The sequence below is a fragment of the Cebus imitator genome, unplaced genomic scaffold, assembly GCF_001604975.1.
Source record: "Cebus imitator isolate Cc_AM_T3 unplaced genomic scaffold, Cebus_imitator-1.0 Scaffold102, whole genome shotgun sequence".
In the NCBI taxonomy this organism is placed as follows: Eukaryota; Metazoa; Chordata; class Mammalia; order Primates; family Cebidae; genus Cebus; species Cebus imitator.
Window position 1 is genome coordinate 2,142,280 of NW_016107417.1, and position 15,969 is coordinate 2,158,248.

Sequence of the window (15,969 nt, forward strand, 5' to 3'; positions counted from 1 at the left end):
GCAGATTACCACTCCTCGCACTACCCCGCAGTGGCTGGAGCACTGTGAATAGGGCCAGGCAGGGGAGGGGGAGGTGGGGAGGTGGGTGCTGGGCAGAGTCGGAAGCTGCTGGCAGAGTGCCTCGGGTGGGGAGGGTGGGTGCATGTGCTTGGAGCCTGGGTCATGTCTGCACCTGTCCCAGTTGCCTGGCAGATTGGCAAGGCAGGCTGGCAGAGCCTGTGTGCGTGGGAGGCAGCCAACAGCAGCACCATGTGCTGGCGACCTCACAGCCAGACTCCCCCTGGTTAGCTCTGAGTGTCAGAACCACCCCCAGAACCTCAGTTAAGCAAAGAGGTTGGTTTCCATGGAGATGCAGCATCTTTTTTCCATGGCAACCTGAAATCCCAAAACCCAGGCTCAGGAATGAGTCATCTATGGACAGTAGAGGGTGCTCTCCCACAAGGCTGACCTGAGGCTGGGGCAGATGAGCAACTGACCACAGACCCAGAGGTGCCCTAAGGGCGAAGGGCGTGGCTGGGGCCTGTGGGGACCCAGTCTGGCCTGCTTAACCACTTCCCACCCACCTGTGCAATTTTAAGGGGAGGCTGCAGGAGGCCCTGTGTTGAGGTGGCACCCCCCAGCTGGGGCCCTCAGAGTGGGGCTAGCTAGCACGGAGGGGATCCCTGACCACTGAGCAGGGTCCAGAACAGAAAAGGCAGGCACTGGCCAGGCGGGGTGGACACACAAGAGTTAACTGGCGGGTGTGACAGGCGGACCGCCCTCAGGAAGTGTTACTCACTGGGGATGTGCGCGCCTTGCCTTGGGGCTGGATTCTCTTCCTGAAGCTGAAGGAGCTCCCAGCCATGGAAAGCCCTGGAGAGCCAGACTGGGGCCTTCCTGGAGCCCCTAGCCCGTCCAGCTTCACTCCTGGACACCCGGAGAGAGAAAAGTTAGTGAAGTTGGCATGGCAGCCAGGTGGGGCAGGGAGGGGCTGTGAGAGGAGAGCCTATCCCGGGAGCAGGGAAGAGGTGAGTAAAGGTCCCAGCCCCTGGCCCCTGCTCAGATCTGGGTGCCTGCCCCCAGGCCAGCCCAGGATCCACTGTACGACGTACCCGATGCCAGCGGCAGGCAGGCAGGCGGGCCGCAGCGGCCGGGGCGCATTGTGAGCCTGCGGGAGCGCCTGCTGCTCACCCGGCCCGTGTGGCTACAGTTACAAGCCAATGCGGCGGCTGCTCTGCACGTGCTAAGGACAGAGCCCCCGGGGGTGAGTCTTGCCCGACATCCAGGGACTGGCCAGTCAGGGGTGGGAGGGAGAGGGGCCGGATGCCAAGGTCCTGAGCTGCCTGAGCCCCATCCACTTGCAGACATTCCTTGTGCGGAAATCGAACACCCGCCAGTGCCAGGCCCTGTGCATGCGGCTGCCCGAAGCCAGTGGCCCCTCCTTCGTCTCCAGCCACTACATCCTGGAGAGCCCTGGCGGTGAGGGCCTGGCCTGGCGGGAAGGGCTGGAAGCAGGGAGGTTCCCCAGAGAAGCACCTCACTTCCCTCCTCTCTCAGGCATCTCCTTGGAGGGCTCAGAGCTCATGTTCCCAGACCTAGTCCAGCTCATCTGTGCCTACTGCCACACCCGGTGAGTCTGCCCACAGGGTGCCTGGTGTCCACGGGCCCTGCTCCTTAGGACAGCCCATCCTCCCCACCCCCTTCGGCCCAAACATCCCTCACTCCTTTCTGCTCCCCTCTCTGGCCTCAGGGACATCCTTCTCCTCCCGCTCCAGCTCCCCACAGCCATCCAGCAGGCAGCCACCCACAAAGAGCTGGAGGCCATCTCCCATCTGGGCATTGGTAAGGGCTCCCTGCCACCCATTGCACAGATGGACAAGCTGAGTCTGAGGGGAAGGGAAGGCTCGCAGCACACAGCCCGAAGCATGTGCCTTTCCTTGCTTAGGAGCCCTCCCCTAACCAATCCCAGAGGCACCAGTTAGTTTCTTGTTCCCTAGAGTTCTGGAGCTCCTCCCTCAACATCAAGGCTCAGCGGGGCCCAGCTGGAGGCCCAGTGTTGCCCCAGCTGAAGGCCCGGTCCCCTCAAGAGCTGGACCAGGGCACCGGAGCTGCCTTGTGCTTCTTCAACCCCCTGTTCCCAGGGGACCTGGGGCCCACCAAGCGGGAGAAATTCAAGAGAAGCTTCAAAGTGCGTGTGTCCACAGAGACCTCCAGTCCCTTGTCTCCACCTGCCGTGCCGCCTCCCCCTGTCCCCATGCTGCCAGGGGCAGCCCCCAGCCAGGCAGAGCGGCTGCCCCCTTGCCAGCTGCTGCGGAGGGAGAGCTCAGTGGGGTATCGCGTGCCAGCAGGTGGCGGCCCTAGCCTTCCGCCCCTGCCCTCCCTCCAGGAGGTGGACTGCGGCTCCCCCAGCAGCTCTGAGGAGGAGGGGGCGCCAGGGTCCCAAGGGAGCCCAGCGACCTCACCCCACCTGGGCCGCCGGCGGCCTCTGCTTCGGTCCATGAGCGCCGCCTTCTGCTCCCTACTTGGGCCAGAGCGGCAGGTGGGCCGGGCTGCAGCGGCACTGATGCAGGACCGACACACAGCCGCGGGCCAGCTGGTGCAGGACCTACTGACCCAGGTGCGGGCCAGGCCCGAGCCCCAGGAGTTGCAGGGCATCCGCCAGGCGCTGAGCCGGGCCCGGGCCATGCTGAGCGCGGAGCTGGGCCCTGAGAAGCTGCTGCCGCCTAAGAGGCTGGGTGAGGCTCCATCTCTCCATAGCTCCAGCACTGCCCCATCCGACCCTCTGCTCCCCTCCAGTGCCAGCCTGTCTGATTCTGTTCTGCTGCTTTACAAACCCACCTTTTCTTACTACTGTTCGGGAGACTTCCATCCCCTCTCTCCCCCAACTCTCCCATCTCACCCAGTCTACCTCCTCCTGCTTTCCTTGCCCCTCCTCCCCAATTCTACCCCTGCTCCCTTCTCTCATGACCTCTGCCCCCACCTCCAGTCCTGCCCTGTTTCCCCTGACCCCTCCCTGCCCCTCCTCCGGCAGAGCATGTGCTGGAGAAGTCGCTGCATCGCTCTGTGCTCAAGCCTCTCCGGCCCATCCTGGCAGCCCGCCTGCGGCGCCGGCTTGCTGCAGATGGCTCCCTGGGCCGACTAGCTGAGGGCCTCCGCCTGGCCCGGGCACAGGGGCCCGGAGCCTTTGGGTCACACCTGAGCCTGCCCTCCCCAGTAGAGATGGAGCAGGTGCGCCAGAAGCTGCTGCAGCTGCTCCGCACATACTCACCCAGTGCCCAGGTCAAGCGGCTTCTGCAGGCCTGCAAGCTGCTCTACACAGCCCTGAGGACCCAGGATGGTATGTCCCTGCCACACCTCACCCTGCCCTGCCCCTCTGAGTCAGAGGCAGGCCCCCCAGCGGCAGGTCCCCAGGACCCTGGAACGGCACTGTGGGGGAGAATGAGCCCACCATCCTGTCTCACAAATGGTGAAACTGAGGCCCAGAGAGCAGCTTGTCCTCTCCGCAGCCCCTTTACGGTTGCTAGGCCGAGGGGAGGGTTTGCTGCCTAAAGCAAGGATTGCACCTGAAGCTCCTTCCTCTCACTGTGTTCCCACAGGGGAGGGCGCAGGTGCTGACGAGTTCCTGCCTCTGCTGAGCCTCGTCCTGGCCCACTGCGACCTTCCTGAGCTGCTGCTGGAGGCCGAGTACATGTCGGAGCTGCTGGAGCCCACTCTGCTCACCGGAGAGGGTGAGGGACCCCCGCCAACTTCCCTGTCCGGGTGGGCCCTGAATAAGCAGGGAAGGGGAGAGGGGATGGGGTGCCCCACACCCAGCCTGAGCTGTGTTCTTCCACACTGTGTCCCAGGTGGCTACTACCTGACCAGCCTCTCTGCCAGCCTGGCCCTGCTAAGTGGCCTGGGCCAGGCCCACACCCTCCCACTGAGCCCCGTGCAGGAGCTGCGGCGCTCCCTCAGCCTCTGGGAGCAACGCCGCCTGCCTGCTATCCACTGCTTCCAGGTAACAGGCCCTCCACCGTGTCCTCAGAGCCAGACACCATCCCCGCCCTTCACCTTCCTGTCCCGGGTGAAGAGTCCAGACTCTGTAGCCAGATCCTGGGTTTGAATCCTAGCTCTGCCACTGGGTTGTGGGAACTTGGGCAAGTTACTTAACTACTTTGTGCCTCAGTTTTCTCATCAGTAAAATGGGGTAATAGGACCTACCTCCTGGGGTTGATGTGAAGATTAAATGAGTGAATGCAGGAGAGCGCTTGGGGCACAGACTGTGTGCTATCAAAGCTTCGTCTCAGGCTCATGGGCTCCCTGCTGGGCTGTCCTTGCACCTACAGCTGTGGCCCACAAGCCCACCCCTGGAGCTCACAGAGCTTTTGCCACTTGGTTCTCCCAATGGATTTCTACCTCCCCACCTGTCCCCGCACAGCCCACACTGGCCCCTCAGCTTTGGGCCCAGATGCATGCCAGCCAGGACTGAGTACTTGCTTTCACTTCTCTTCCTGCATAGCACCTTCTCCGAGTAGCCTATCAGGACCCCAGCAGTGGCTGCACCTCCAAGACCCTGGCCGTGCCCCCAGAGGCCTCGATCGCCACCCTGAACCAGCTCTGTGCCACCAAATTCCGAGTGACCCAGCCCAACAATTTCGGCCTCTTCCTGTACAAGGAGCAGGGCTACCACCGCCTGCCCCCTGGAGCCCTGGCCCACAGGTTGCCCACCACAGGCTACCTCATCTACCGCCGAGCAGAGTGGCCTGAGACCCAGGGGCCTGCAACAGAGGAGGAGGGCAGTGGGCAGTCAGAGGCAGGGAGCAGAGGGGAGGACCAAGGGTGCCGGGGAGATGGGGATACTGGGGTCAAAGCCAGCCCCAGGGACACTCGTGAAGAGTCTGAGACAACTGCTGAAGGGGGCCAGGGTTGGGACAGGGGAGGGCCTGCTCGGCCGGGGGAGCCAGAGGCAGAGGGAAGCCGGGAAGCAGAGGAGTAGCTTGAAGTGGCCAGAAGGGGTCACTGGGGCGGGAGACCCACAGCCTGCTGAGAAGTCCTTTCAGCGCCAGTAGCCCCACCCCAGGCTCCGTCCTGTGTTTGCCATCACCTTTGTCTGATACTTGTCTCTGGGGAATCTGGGGGAGCTGCCACAACTGAGGAAATAGAATAAAGCTGAGGGGGCTTGGAGGACTCCCAGACTGTGTGCCCGAGGCCCCTTGCCTCTTGTTCTTCTCCCAGCTGAGGGCGAGCCAGCCTACAACGGGGAGTGTGTCAAGTGGGGACAAATCCAACCAACCGATGGCCAACCTCCAATGTGGGGAGGGTGGTGGTCTCGGCTGCTTTCACCCCCACCCCCATGTGTGCAGCTCAGGCTGGGCTCTACCCAAGCAGCCCCTGCCAGGCTGGGACTTCTGGGCCCTGAAAGGTTCCAACTCCTCCTGGGGGTCAGGAGGATTTAGAGGCCTCAGAACAGCAGCAAAGGCTTGAGGCCCATCCCTGCCCTTGAAACCGAAAGGACCTGCACTGCGAGCCTCAGTCTCATCTGTAAATCGGGGACACTATTGCTGCCCTCCCCGGCTCCCAGAAGTGTTCCAGGAATCAAAATGTGTGATTTTGCTACAAGCGGACCTCACTGCAGAAACGGTGGGGGGGAGTTGGGCTGCTAACTCTCCTGGAGTCTGGTCCCTGCCAGACAGGGCTCCCACCTGCTCATGCCCAGTCCAGGGAGGCTATTCCCCTAGAAATCAGGCCCTGGGGAGAAAGTACCCAAGTTATAGTTTCTCCCCAAGACTGGAAGTCCTCCCAGTCCCTCCAGCGTCTCCAGGAGATCCACTAGCCGGCAAATAAGCTTCCAGAATGGAGAGGCGTTAGGAAACCATGCTCTCTGCACAACACTCTTGGCCCTCACGAAAGCTTTACCTGGCCATGGCTTGTTGGGCCCACCGAGGTTCAGGAAAGTGACTCCCAGGATGTCACACAGCAAGTCCTCAAGTGTTCCCCCACCCAAACCAGGGCATCAGGTTCCAACTCCACCTACAAAGGCTGGGGAGCCCCCAAGGGAGCCCAGAGCAGGCGGCAAATCTAAACAAGGAAAAAGTGCCGACAACCAACCACAAGGGGGCATGCACGGCCCAGGAAGCTGCTGAGAGGGTGACCACCCACCGAGGGACAAGGGCACCTCCAGGGCTGCAGCAGCGCGGTGGGGGGTGTGGAGGGGAGTCCCTGGCCATGCATTCAGGCATCAGGCAACCTGGGGACAGTGTAGGGGCCGAGGCTTCAGGCCCTCAGGTCCCTTAGAGTCTGGGTCTCGGTAAGGCCAACCTCTCTGGGGCCATCCCCAGGAAGGAAGGAATTGTCCCCCCTTGGAGGACGACCCCAGAGGCTCTCTCCTCGGGCACCGAGCACAAAGGGACATCGGTCCACATGTCAGACATGACAACTGGGTGGTGGAAATCGTGGACATTGGCTTTTTTTTTTTTTTTTTTTGAGATAGAATTTTGCTCTGTCGCCTAGCTGGAGTGCAGTGGTGTGATCTCGACGCACTGCAACCTCCGCCTCCTGGTTCAAGCGATTATCCTGCCTCAGCCTCCTGAGTAGCTGGGACTACAGGCATGGGACACCACACCTGGCTAAGTTTTGTATTATTAGTAGAGAGGAGGGTTTCCTCATGTTGTCCAGGCTGATCTCAAACTCCTGACCTCAGGTGATCTGCCCACCTTGGCCTCTCAAAATGCTGGGATTACAGACGTGAGTCACCGTGCGTGGCCAGACATGGGCTTTCAGATGAGCAATCCAGACACAGTCCCATTGCAGGGCTCCCAAATTTCTCACTAGGCCACTGGCAGCTCTTCCCTCCCCACTTCCATGCCCTCCCAAGCTCCTCACTGATAGGAGGTGTCCCCTTGGCTCTTCTTCCTCCTTCCCTGTTTCACCCCCTCCCCTGACCCCCTGCAGTGCCTCGCATAGTCTAATGCTAAGCACAAACACCATAGGTGCTCAATAAATACTGTCCACTGATTGGAGTTTGATAACCAGGAGTGAGGGACAGTGAGGCAGAAACCTGGGGAGTATAAGGGAGGGCTGGGTTCTGGGAATCAAACACAGGATGTGTCAAGCTCAGTCCCAGAGGAAGAACCTGGAATGTTTATAGAGGGTGCTCTGAGGATCCCAGGGGCCGGATGTACAGCTAGTCTCACGGGAATGAGGCTCTGGGGCCTCTGCAAGCCCTTCCTACCCTTGTCAGGCTCAGCAGACTTGACCATCCCCCTTCCCACCCTCCCCAGTGATGGAGCACCACAGGGGGCTGCCGCTGCCTGAGTCTTGTGGTTTTTCTTCTCAAGAAACTCTGGGCCAGCCGCGGTGGCTCCCACCTATAATCCCAGCACTTTGGGAGGCTGAGGAGGGTGGATCACCTAAGGTCAGAAGTTCGAGACCAGCCTGGCCAGCATGGTGAAACCCCATCTCTACTAAAAATACAAAAATTAGCCAGGCGTGGTGGCATGTGCCTATAGTCCCAGCTACTAGAGAGCTGAGGCAAAAAAATTGCTTGAATCTGGGAGGTGGAGGTGGCAGTGAGCTGAGATCGTATCACTGCACTCCAGCCTGGGCAACAGAGTCAAAAAAGAAAGAAAGAAAGAAAGAAACTGATTGGTCAGGAGTCTAGGTCAAATCAGCATCAACAAGGACATGATCCTGAGGCAGAGCCTCCAGGCAAGGCAGACAATAATGGGCCAGTGTAAAAGCAGTCTCATTAGCTCCATTTTACAGATGAGGAAACTCAGGTTTGCTCAGGAAAAGTGCCTTGTTACAGGGCAAAGTGCTCGGACACCAGGTTCTGCCGTTCTCCAAAGCAGAGGGACTGATTTGTCTACTCAGCCCTCCTATCAAATATCTGTTATAGGCCGGGTGAGGTGGCTCATGCCTGTAATTCTAGCACTCTGTGGCCAAGGTGAGCGGATCACCTGAAGTCAGGAGTTCGAGACCAGCCTGGCCAACATGGTGAAACCCCGTTTCTACTAAAAATTCAGAAATTAGTTGGGCACGGTGGCTTGTGTCTGTAGTCCCAGCTACTTGGGAGGCTGAGACAGGAGAATCGCTTGAACCTGGGAGGCAGAGGCTGCAGTAAGCCGAGATTGTGCCATTGCACCCAGCCTGGGAGACAGAGCAAGACTCCGAAAAAAATCAGACAACAACAACAGAAACGTCTGTTACAGACCAAGCACCAAGCACCCCCAGCTCCAGCCAAAGGGAAACATGTTACATCTCTTTATCTGCATGGTGTGATCTGGGCAGAAGCTGAAAGTCCACTGTGTGCTAGGGAGTCCATGTCACCCCTCCCCCAGCCTTTGTCCTTATGGAAAAAGACGCCAAGGCTCCAAAAAGCGATGTGCCTGGTCCAGCATCCCCTGCTGCAGGGCAAGACTGGAACTCTGACGTTCGGATCTGTTAAAGAGCAGCCAAGTCATTTCCTTACTTGGAAATGCTGCCCTTATCACTCCTAATGTCAAGGTGGTTCTGTATGCAAGTTTATTGTCTGTCTCCCCCACTAGAATGTCAGAGCCAACCCCGCCTTGTTCCCAGCTAAATCTCAAGGGCCTTGAACAATACCCAGGCCGGAATTGGCACTTGTGAGTCTATGTGGAATGACTGATTCAGAAAGACGCAGCCTAAACTGTCCCTCTGCTTTCCTGGGGTGCAGGGTGGTGCGTCCTTCATCACTGCCACCAGGGGCGAGTATGCCTCACTCCTGGCCCTGTGTGGGGTCCCCTCCACTGAGAAGGCTGTCCAGAGGACCCAGGGGACTCTGTGCTCCTGGCCTGGAGCTAGGAGGAAAGTGCCTGGCAGTGAGTTCCTGGGACTGTCCTCCAAATGGGGACCCTGCGAATGGGGGTGAGAGAAGGGCCAAATACCTCTGGTTCTGTGGGCCAGGGTGCTCCAGGAGCCAGAGGCCTACTGGGTGGCCTGAAAGGGGTGCAGTGAAAGGCAGTCATTGAGACCCACCCCACCCTGCCATACCTTCAGCGCAGACTGTCTAGCACCCTGCCATGGCCTTGCAACCCATGTTCACGCCTACAATTAACACACAGTGACACCGTCTGACCCACATTCCCACACAGGGTGCACACCCTGCCAGCCACAGGCACGTGTAACCACCCTGGGGCACCCCCAGGATGAACAGGCACACCCTGACACTGTCAGCCATTCACTCCTACGGGATGGGACACAGAGACACACTAGTGCCCCTCCTCCCAGACACACCCTGACACAGACCAGCCACCCACGCAGACATCCCTCGATCTGCAAACACTGAAATATTTCAGCACCCTCGCTCTTGGGCTCAGAGCGTGACTCCCAGACACACATGCACGCATGGGGACAGGCTGACAGAGACACATGGGGACCACCTACACGGGGACCTCATGAAGCACTAGACCTGCCGGAGCAGAACCGCCACCAGCAGACTCAACCCCGCCACCAGCAGACTCAACCCCCCCACTCAGACGCAGTGGCGCACACTTTCCCAAGACATGGCACACGTCTGCCACTTCCCACTCTCCAAGCATTAGAAGTTCAAACACACACACAAAGACCAATACACACACAGAGACACACACAAAGACAAACACACATGCAGAGACATACAAAGGCAGACACACACAGACACAGAGACACACAAAGATACACACACGTGGAGACACACATAAAGACATACACACACATAGACACACACACAAAGACACACACATACGCTCAGTGACACACACAGACACATACAGAGAGACATAAAGACAAACACACACATAGACACACAGACACAGAGACACACACAGACCTTTTATACTTTGGAGCACACAGAAGTGGTCGATGCCCTCCCCTCAGTGGCCTCACTCCAGCCCTGGCCTGCCCCACCACCACTCACACACCCCAGCCCATGTTGGACCCTCGGGAGATGTGGGTTGTTGAGAAGACCCCCATGAGGGGCGTGGCGACCCCACCAGCCAGGCTGGAGGCAGAGGCAGGCAGTGTTGGGCGTTGGGCCGGGAGGCCTGAGCTCATCAGATTCCAGCCTGAGTGATTCACGGGAAGAGCCTGGGGAGGACCCTGGTGGAGACACTGGCCCAGGGGCTGGGGCTTTTGGGGCCTGAGTGGGCTTTGGAGCACAGGGTACTGGGTCCAGAGTGAGCCTTGAGTCTGGGGGCAGAGGGCTTCCTGGGGGGTGGCTCAGCCTGAAGTGTGCCTGCTGGCCACAGCCCCTGGGAGGCGCTCGGGGCTCAGAGCTGAGCCGCAGGATGAGACAATCGGCCCTTCCCACCAACCCCACCCAGGGCCAGGGCCCTTGACCCCAAGCCTTCCAGGTCCCAGCAGCTGGGTGTCTTTAGCAGGGGTTAGGCCAAGGGTGGGGGGCAGGGGTGAGGTGACCCTCTTGGCCCATTTTGGCCCCTCAGGCCCTCAGGCTCTCAGCTCAAGTGGACTCCAGAGGCTCCAAAGGGCTGGGCTCGCCTGGCTGGGTCGGGGCCGACCGGGTTATAGCCCTGCACAGCCCTGCCAGGCGAGGCCTCTGCCAGAGAGGCGGGAATGCACGGGCTGTCTCCGCGTCAGGGATGTTTTCCTGCTGAGATCGAGCCCTCTGCTCCTGCCACCCCCAGACCCCACCCCCAACCCTCGCCTCCTGGGCCAGGCTGATGCTCAGAGGAGGTGGGGCCCACAGCGCCCAGACCCAGCTGCAGGGTGACAGGAAGAAAGGATGGGGCTGGGGGCAGGGCGGGGGTGCAGGAAGTGCCTTCCTTGGAACTCTGCACCAAAATAGTCCATTCTGTCCCTACTCCGAGTCTCAGGGTCCCACTGGGAGGTGTGTGTCACCAAGGAGACCCTCAGCTGGGAGGGGCCAGTGCTGACCTTAGTCTGGCTTTTGCTAGCACCTCCCTCCCTCCACCCTCCACCCCTCCACCCCCACTGCGGCCTCTGCCCCACTTTGAAGTCCTAACATAAATATCATGTCTGCTTGGGTTCCCCTTCCCAGCCTGGTCACAGCCCCCAGACCTGGCTCCCACCCCAGCCAGCCCCAGGGGGTGCGGTGCCAGGAGACAGGAGGGAGGCCTGGACCACCCAGGGAAGGTGGCGAGCCAGAGACCCTGAGACAGAGACAGGGAGACACAGGACATGGAGAGGGCAGACAAAAGTGAGCAGAGAACAGAGAGACAGACCCCAGAAACCAACCCGGGATGATCCTGAGGCAGGAGAGGAGACAGAGAGACTCCAGAGACAGAGAGGGAAGAGAGGGGAGCAGAGAGAAAGACCCTACAGCCAGAGAGACAGAGTGAGACACTGGAGACAGTAGATCCCTGGGGACAGTAAGGGGCAGGAGAAAGAGGGCACGGGACAGGAAGCAAAGGGGAAAATAAGAACCTTCAGAGAAGTTTCCAGAGACGGGGTGGGGGGAAGCAGGGATGGGGTAGCAGGGGGAAGGATGTGGTGGAAACAGAAATGTCCCTGGAAAGTGTGACCAGCCATCTCGATTTCTTGGTTGGGATTGGCGAGGGCATGGGGGTGTCCTAGGACATGGGACTTTCAGTGCTAACACCAAGAAAGTACTCAGCAAATCTAGACAAGTTGGTCGCCCTGGGTGCTAGGCCTCTGGCAGACACCATGGGGACCACAGTGTCCACTCCATAGGCACCCCTTGCACAGGTGAGGAAACTGTGACCCTGAGAAGGGCTGCTCTGACAGTGGGCTGGGAGGCCTGGGCCCTTCTAGCTCTGACACGTGCTCTGGGACTCCCTTTCTTGTGGCCAGATGTTCAGGTCAGGCTTCTGCCAGGAGAGGGAACTGGGGTCCCAGCTGGGCCCAGGTTGGACAATCTGGGGGCAGCCATATGCTGCTCCGTCACAGCTGTGGGCACAAGTATGGACTTGTGGGGACACACACACATCACCCAGCTGTGCACTCACAGCAGTCCCAGGCCTTTGCAAGCACACATGTGCACATGCACACACACACGCACACACATAGGCACCCAGGAACACAATGTGGCCTCTCGCCATAGTAAAGACACCCCCCACCCTCAGCCCCCTTCAGCTGGCAGGATCCTTTACCCTCAGGGGCTAGGCCTGGTCTGGACCACACTTTTCCTGAGCCCCCCTTCCCCAAGACTATTTCTCCCACCCGGCCCAGTTCCCAGCACCACTGCCTCCCCTTCCTGCAGGGATCTCCCATCCAGAAGCACACAGGGTGGGGAGGGGGAGAACGCTGGAATTGCTCCCTTCCCTCCCAACTCCTGCCTGGGGTAGGTGCCTGGTCTGGAATGGGAGGGACCCCCAGCTCCTACCCAAGACCAGGCGCCTCCCACCCACCACTCGTCAGCCCTTCCTCCTGACAGCCTGAAGGCTGGGGTGGTTTGGGAAGAATTTAGACGTGGAGGGAGGTGGAGGATGGGAACAGAAGAAAAAGGAAAAAGGAGGTGATTTGTACACAAAACAATGTGCTGGCTCAGCGGCCTAGCATGCCAAGGCTGTCCAGGACGCCTGCCTAGGGGGCGCCCTCCAATCACACTTGATACCCCACCCTGGCTGTTCCACAGGGCCCTCTCTAGGCCAGCCCCTCTTCAGGCTGCCCTCACCCTCACAGGCCCACACACGGCATCCAAAACTACCATCTGCTTCTTGCCTATCCCAGTAGCTGCAAGACAAGTCTCCTTGGGCCATGGGCTTCTGTTTTCCTGTTCTTCTTCAGGTGAGCTCCCCTCATATGGGCCATGATCAGAGCAGGGACCCCCAGCCTCCTGACCCCCGATGTGAGCTGAACCTGGCCTCCTGAGTTTGGAAGGTACATTGTCCCTACCCTCAGCCAGGAAGACATGTTGGCCTCAGAAGCCAACAGAAAACAGGCTGTGTGGTACCAGGGGAAGCATCATGAGTGATCCCTGCCATTGGTAGCCTAAGCTGTTCTGCCCTCCTGGGCTGCACTTCTGCAGAGCCGAAGAGTTCTGTTCTGAGCATGTCATTCTTCATGGTGGCTGCTAGGTATGACTCAGGACCTCCCACTTCTGCCTGTGGCCTTGTATCTAACCATGCAACTCAACATCTTCTCATCCACACATCTGCCCACCCACCCAGCTATCCATCCATCCACTTACTAATTTTTACATCCTTCCATTTAGCCTCCTGTCCACCCACCCACCTATCCACTTATTCTACACGTAATCATTCTCCCACCCACCCATGCATCCATCCATCTATTTACCCATGCATCCATCCATCTATCCACCCATGCATCCCTCCACCCACCCATGCATCCACACTCCATCCATCCACCCCCCAGGCATCCATCAGTCTATCCACCCATGCTTCCATCCACCCACCCATGCATCTGTATTCCACCCACCCCCCCACCTACCCACCCATGCATCCATCCATTTACCCATCTACTCATGCATCTACCCACCATGCACCCATGCATCATCCATGCATCCATGCATCTACCACCCATGTATTTGTCCATCCACAACCCCCATGCATGTATCTATCTATCCATACCTCCATCCATCTTCCACCCAAGCGTCCTTCCACCCACTCATGCATCTGTGCATACATGCATCCATCCATCTACCCATCTATTCATGTATCCACCCACCCACACACCCATGCACCATCCATGCATCCATCCACCCACACACCCACCCATTCATCAACATCCATATATCCACCCAGCCAGCCACCTACTCATTCATCATTTATGCATGCATCCGTCCATCCATCCATCCATCCACTCATGCATGCCTCCATCCATCCATGCATCCATCCATCCACACAGCCACCAACCCATTCAGTCATCATTTATGCATGCATCCATCCATCTGTTCATCCATCCATCCACTCATGCATGCCTCCATCCATCCATATATCCACTTGCCCATCCTCCAAGCATTTACAATATCAATTAGCATCTTCTCTCTGCTAGGCTCAAACAGACTAGCAAGAAGAACAAGATCTCAACCAACCCTTCTCCAGCCCCTCAAACCCAGATCCCTGGTGCTATGCCCACTGCATTCCCCAGCCCCACTAGAGAAACAGTTCTTGGGCAGCCTCAACTTTACCTCACACAATCTGGGGGAGGCTGCTGAGTGCTGGGCACCCTCCCAAACTGGGCAACCAGATGCCTCTCCAAGTCTCATTCCCAACCCAACAGACATTTAGCCTCACAGAGGCCAGAGGTGCCCCCTCCTGCCTTCCCCATCCCTCATGCTGACTCAGGCTTCCTTCCACTTGCAAGTAGGCCCAGCCAAGACATCTGGAATCTGGCCTTTGATCTTTCTTCTCCTGCTTTGCTTGCTTGCCCCCCAACCCCTCACCCCCACAGAGGCTGGGCTCCTGACCTCTGATCCCATCCACCCACTTGCCAGGCGGCTTGCAGCCGTCTGTCCCCTTAGACGCCCCAGTACTGGCCATTGCCTGAATCATGACTGGGCTCACCACACCCTTGGACCAGGCTCAGGGCTGCCCCTAAGGAGCCTCCAGAGGCTGCCTCCCCCAACCCGGCCCGCCCTGCCGCCAGGCTCTCCAGCCAGCTCCCTTCCCTTTCCCAGACTATTGCAACAGCCTCCTAACTGGTCTCCTGCCTCCAGGCCCCCTCCACCCACCACACACGAGCCATGGAGGTCTCTTATCATGCCTCTCTTCCCTGTGGCCTACAGAAGGGAGTCTCAGACTTTCAGGGACAACTTCAACACCTTTCAAGCCAGGCCCCTACTCCCTTTCTGATATTCTCTCTTCACTCCTTCTCATGATCCCTGACCATGTCCCCTACTTCGGCCTAGTGGAGTCCTTTGTATTCTCCAAACCCATCTTGAGTTCTGCCACCTCAGTCGCTTTGCCCGGGCTGTGCCTTCTTCCTGGTATGCCTTCCTCCCATCTTGTTTCTGTTTTTTCGAGACTGAGTCTCAGTCACCCAGGCTAGAGTGCAGGTGCAGTGGTGTGATCTCAGCTCACTGCAGCCTTTGCCTCTGGGTTCAAGCGATTCTTGTGCCTCAGCCTCCTGAGTAGCAGGGGCCACAGGAACCCACCAACACACCCGGCTAATTTTTGTATTTTTAATAGAGACAAGGGTCTGGGCGCAGTGGCTCACACCTGTAATTCCAGCACTTTGGGAGGCCTAGGTGGGTAGATCACAAGGTCAGGAGATGGAGACCAGCCTGGACAACATGGTGAAATCCCGTCTCTACTAAAAATACCAAAATTAACTGGGCATGATGGTATATGCCTGTAGTCCCAGCTACTCAGGAGGCTGAGGCAGGAGAATTGCTTGAACCTGGGAGGCAGAGGTTGCAGTGAGCCGAGGTCGCGTCACTACACTCCAACCTGGTGACAGGGCGAGACCCTTTCTCAAAAGAACAAAACAAAACAAAAATAGAGACAAGCTTTCTCCATGTTGGTCAGGCTGATCTCAAACTCCTGGCCTCATGTGATCGGCCCGCCTCGGCCTCCCAAAGTGCTAGGATTACAGGCATGAGCCACTGTGCCCTGCCCCAATCTTTGGTTTTTGACTTGAGGCCTAACTCTCAGACTCTCCTCAAATGATGCCTAAAGGAGCTACAGCATAAAGAGAACTGGAATAAGAATAGGAGACCTTGGTTCTAGTTCCACTCCTGCCACCGACACTCTTTGAAATCCCTTGTACCTCAGTTTCCGCATCCGCAAAAAAGCCTACCGATTTCCAGAGGTGGTCTGACTTCATGAGGAAGGCCAGCAAGTGTTGGGGACAAGTGGGCTTTGGCTGCAGGAAGAATCCCAGCTCCCTGACTGCGTCTACCCGAGCCAGGTTCTTCATGTCTCTGAAGTTTATTCACGAGGCACTGTGAATGAGTCAGGAGCTTTCCAGGCTTGGGCATAGAGTGGGGAACAAAATAACAACCCTACTCTCATGGAGCTCACAGTCTCCGAGGGCAGAAATTCTCCTCTTGGGATGATGTTACTTCCAGGGAACATTATATTTGGCAATGTCTGGAGACATTTTGGATGG

The 15,969-nt window shown here is 58.4% G+C and overlaps 1 protein-coding gene across 3 annotated transcripts; it reads left to right on the top strand.

The window, feature by feature from the left end:
- The first annotated feature begins 336 nt into the window (after positions 1-336).
- RIN1 (Ras and Rab interactor 1) lies at positions 337-5,163 on the top strand. Of its 3 annotated transcripts, none has more exons than XM_037741574.1 (10): positions 337-489; positions 1,063-1,243; positions 1,344-1,458; positions 1,537-1,609; positions 1,730-1,821; positions 1,977-2,714; positions 3,011-3,316; positions 3,576-3,707; positions 3,825-3,976; positions 4,478-5,163. In XM_037741574.1, exons 3-10 carry the CDS (start codon positions 1,392-1,394, stop codon positions 4,952-4,954), a joined length of 2,037 nt encoding a protein of 678 aa, XP_037597502.1. In that variant the 5' UTR covers positions 337-489; positions 1,063-1,243; positions 1,344-1,391; the 3' UTR covers positions 4,955-5,163. The 3 variants fall into 3 exon arrangements, with proteins under 3 accessions (XP_037597502.1, XP_017392566.1, XP_037597501.1); XM_017537077.2 differs by lacking the exon at positions 337-489 and adding an exon at positions 496-928; XM_037741573.1 differs by lacking the exon at positions 337-489 and adding an exon at positions 496-928 and having other exon boundaries at positions 3,197-3,316.
- The last annotated feature ends 10,806 nt before the right edge of the window (positions 5,164-15,969 follow it).

Coding starts and splice junctions, on each gene's coding strand:
- RIN1 (XM_017537077.2), top strand. CDS start 843: ATGGAAAGCCCTGGAGAGCCAGACTGGGGCCTTCCTGGAGCCCCTAGC. Junction 3,317..3,575: donor AGCCCTGAGGACCCAGGATG/GTATGTCCCTGC, acceptor GTGTTCCCACAG/GGGAGGGCGCAGGTGCTGAC. Junction 3,977..4,477: donor CTGCTATCCACTGCTTCCAG/GTAACAGGCCCT, acceptor CTTCCTGCATAG/CACCTTCTCCGAGTAGCCTA.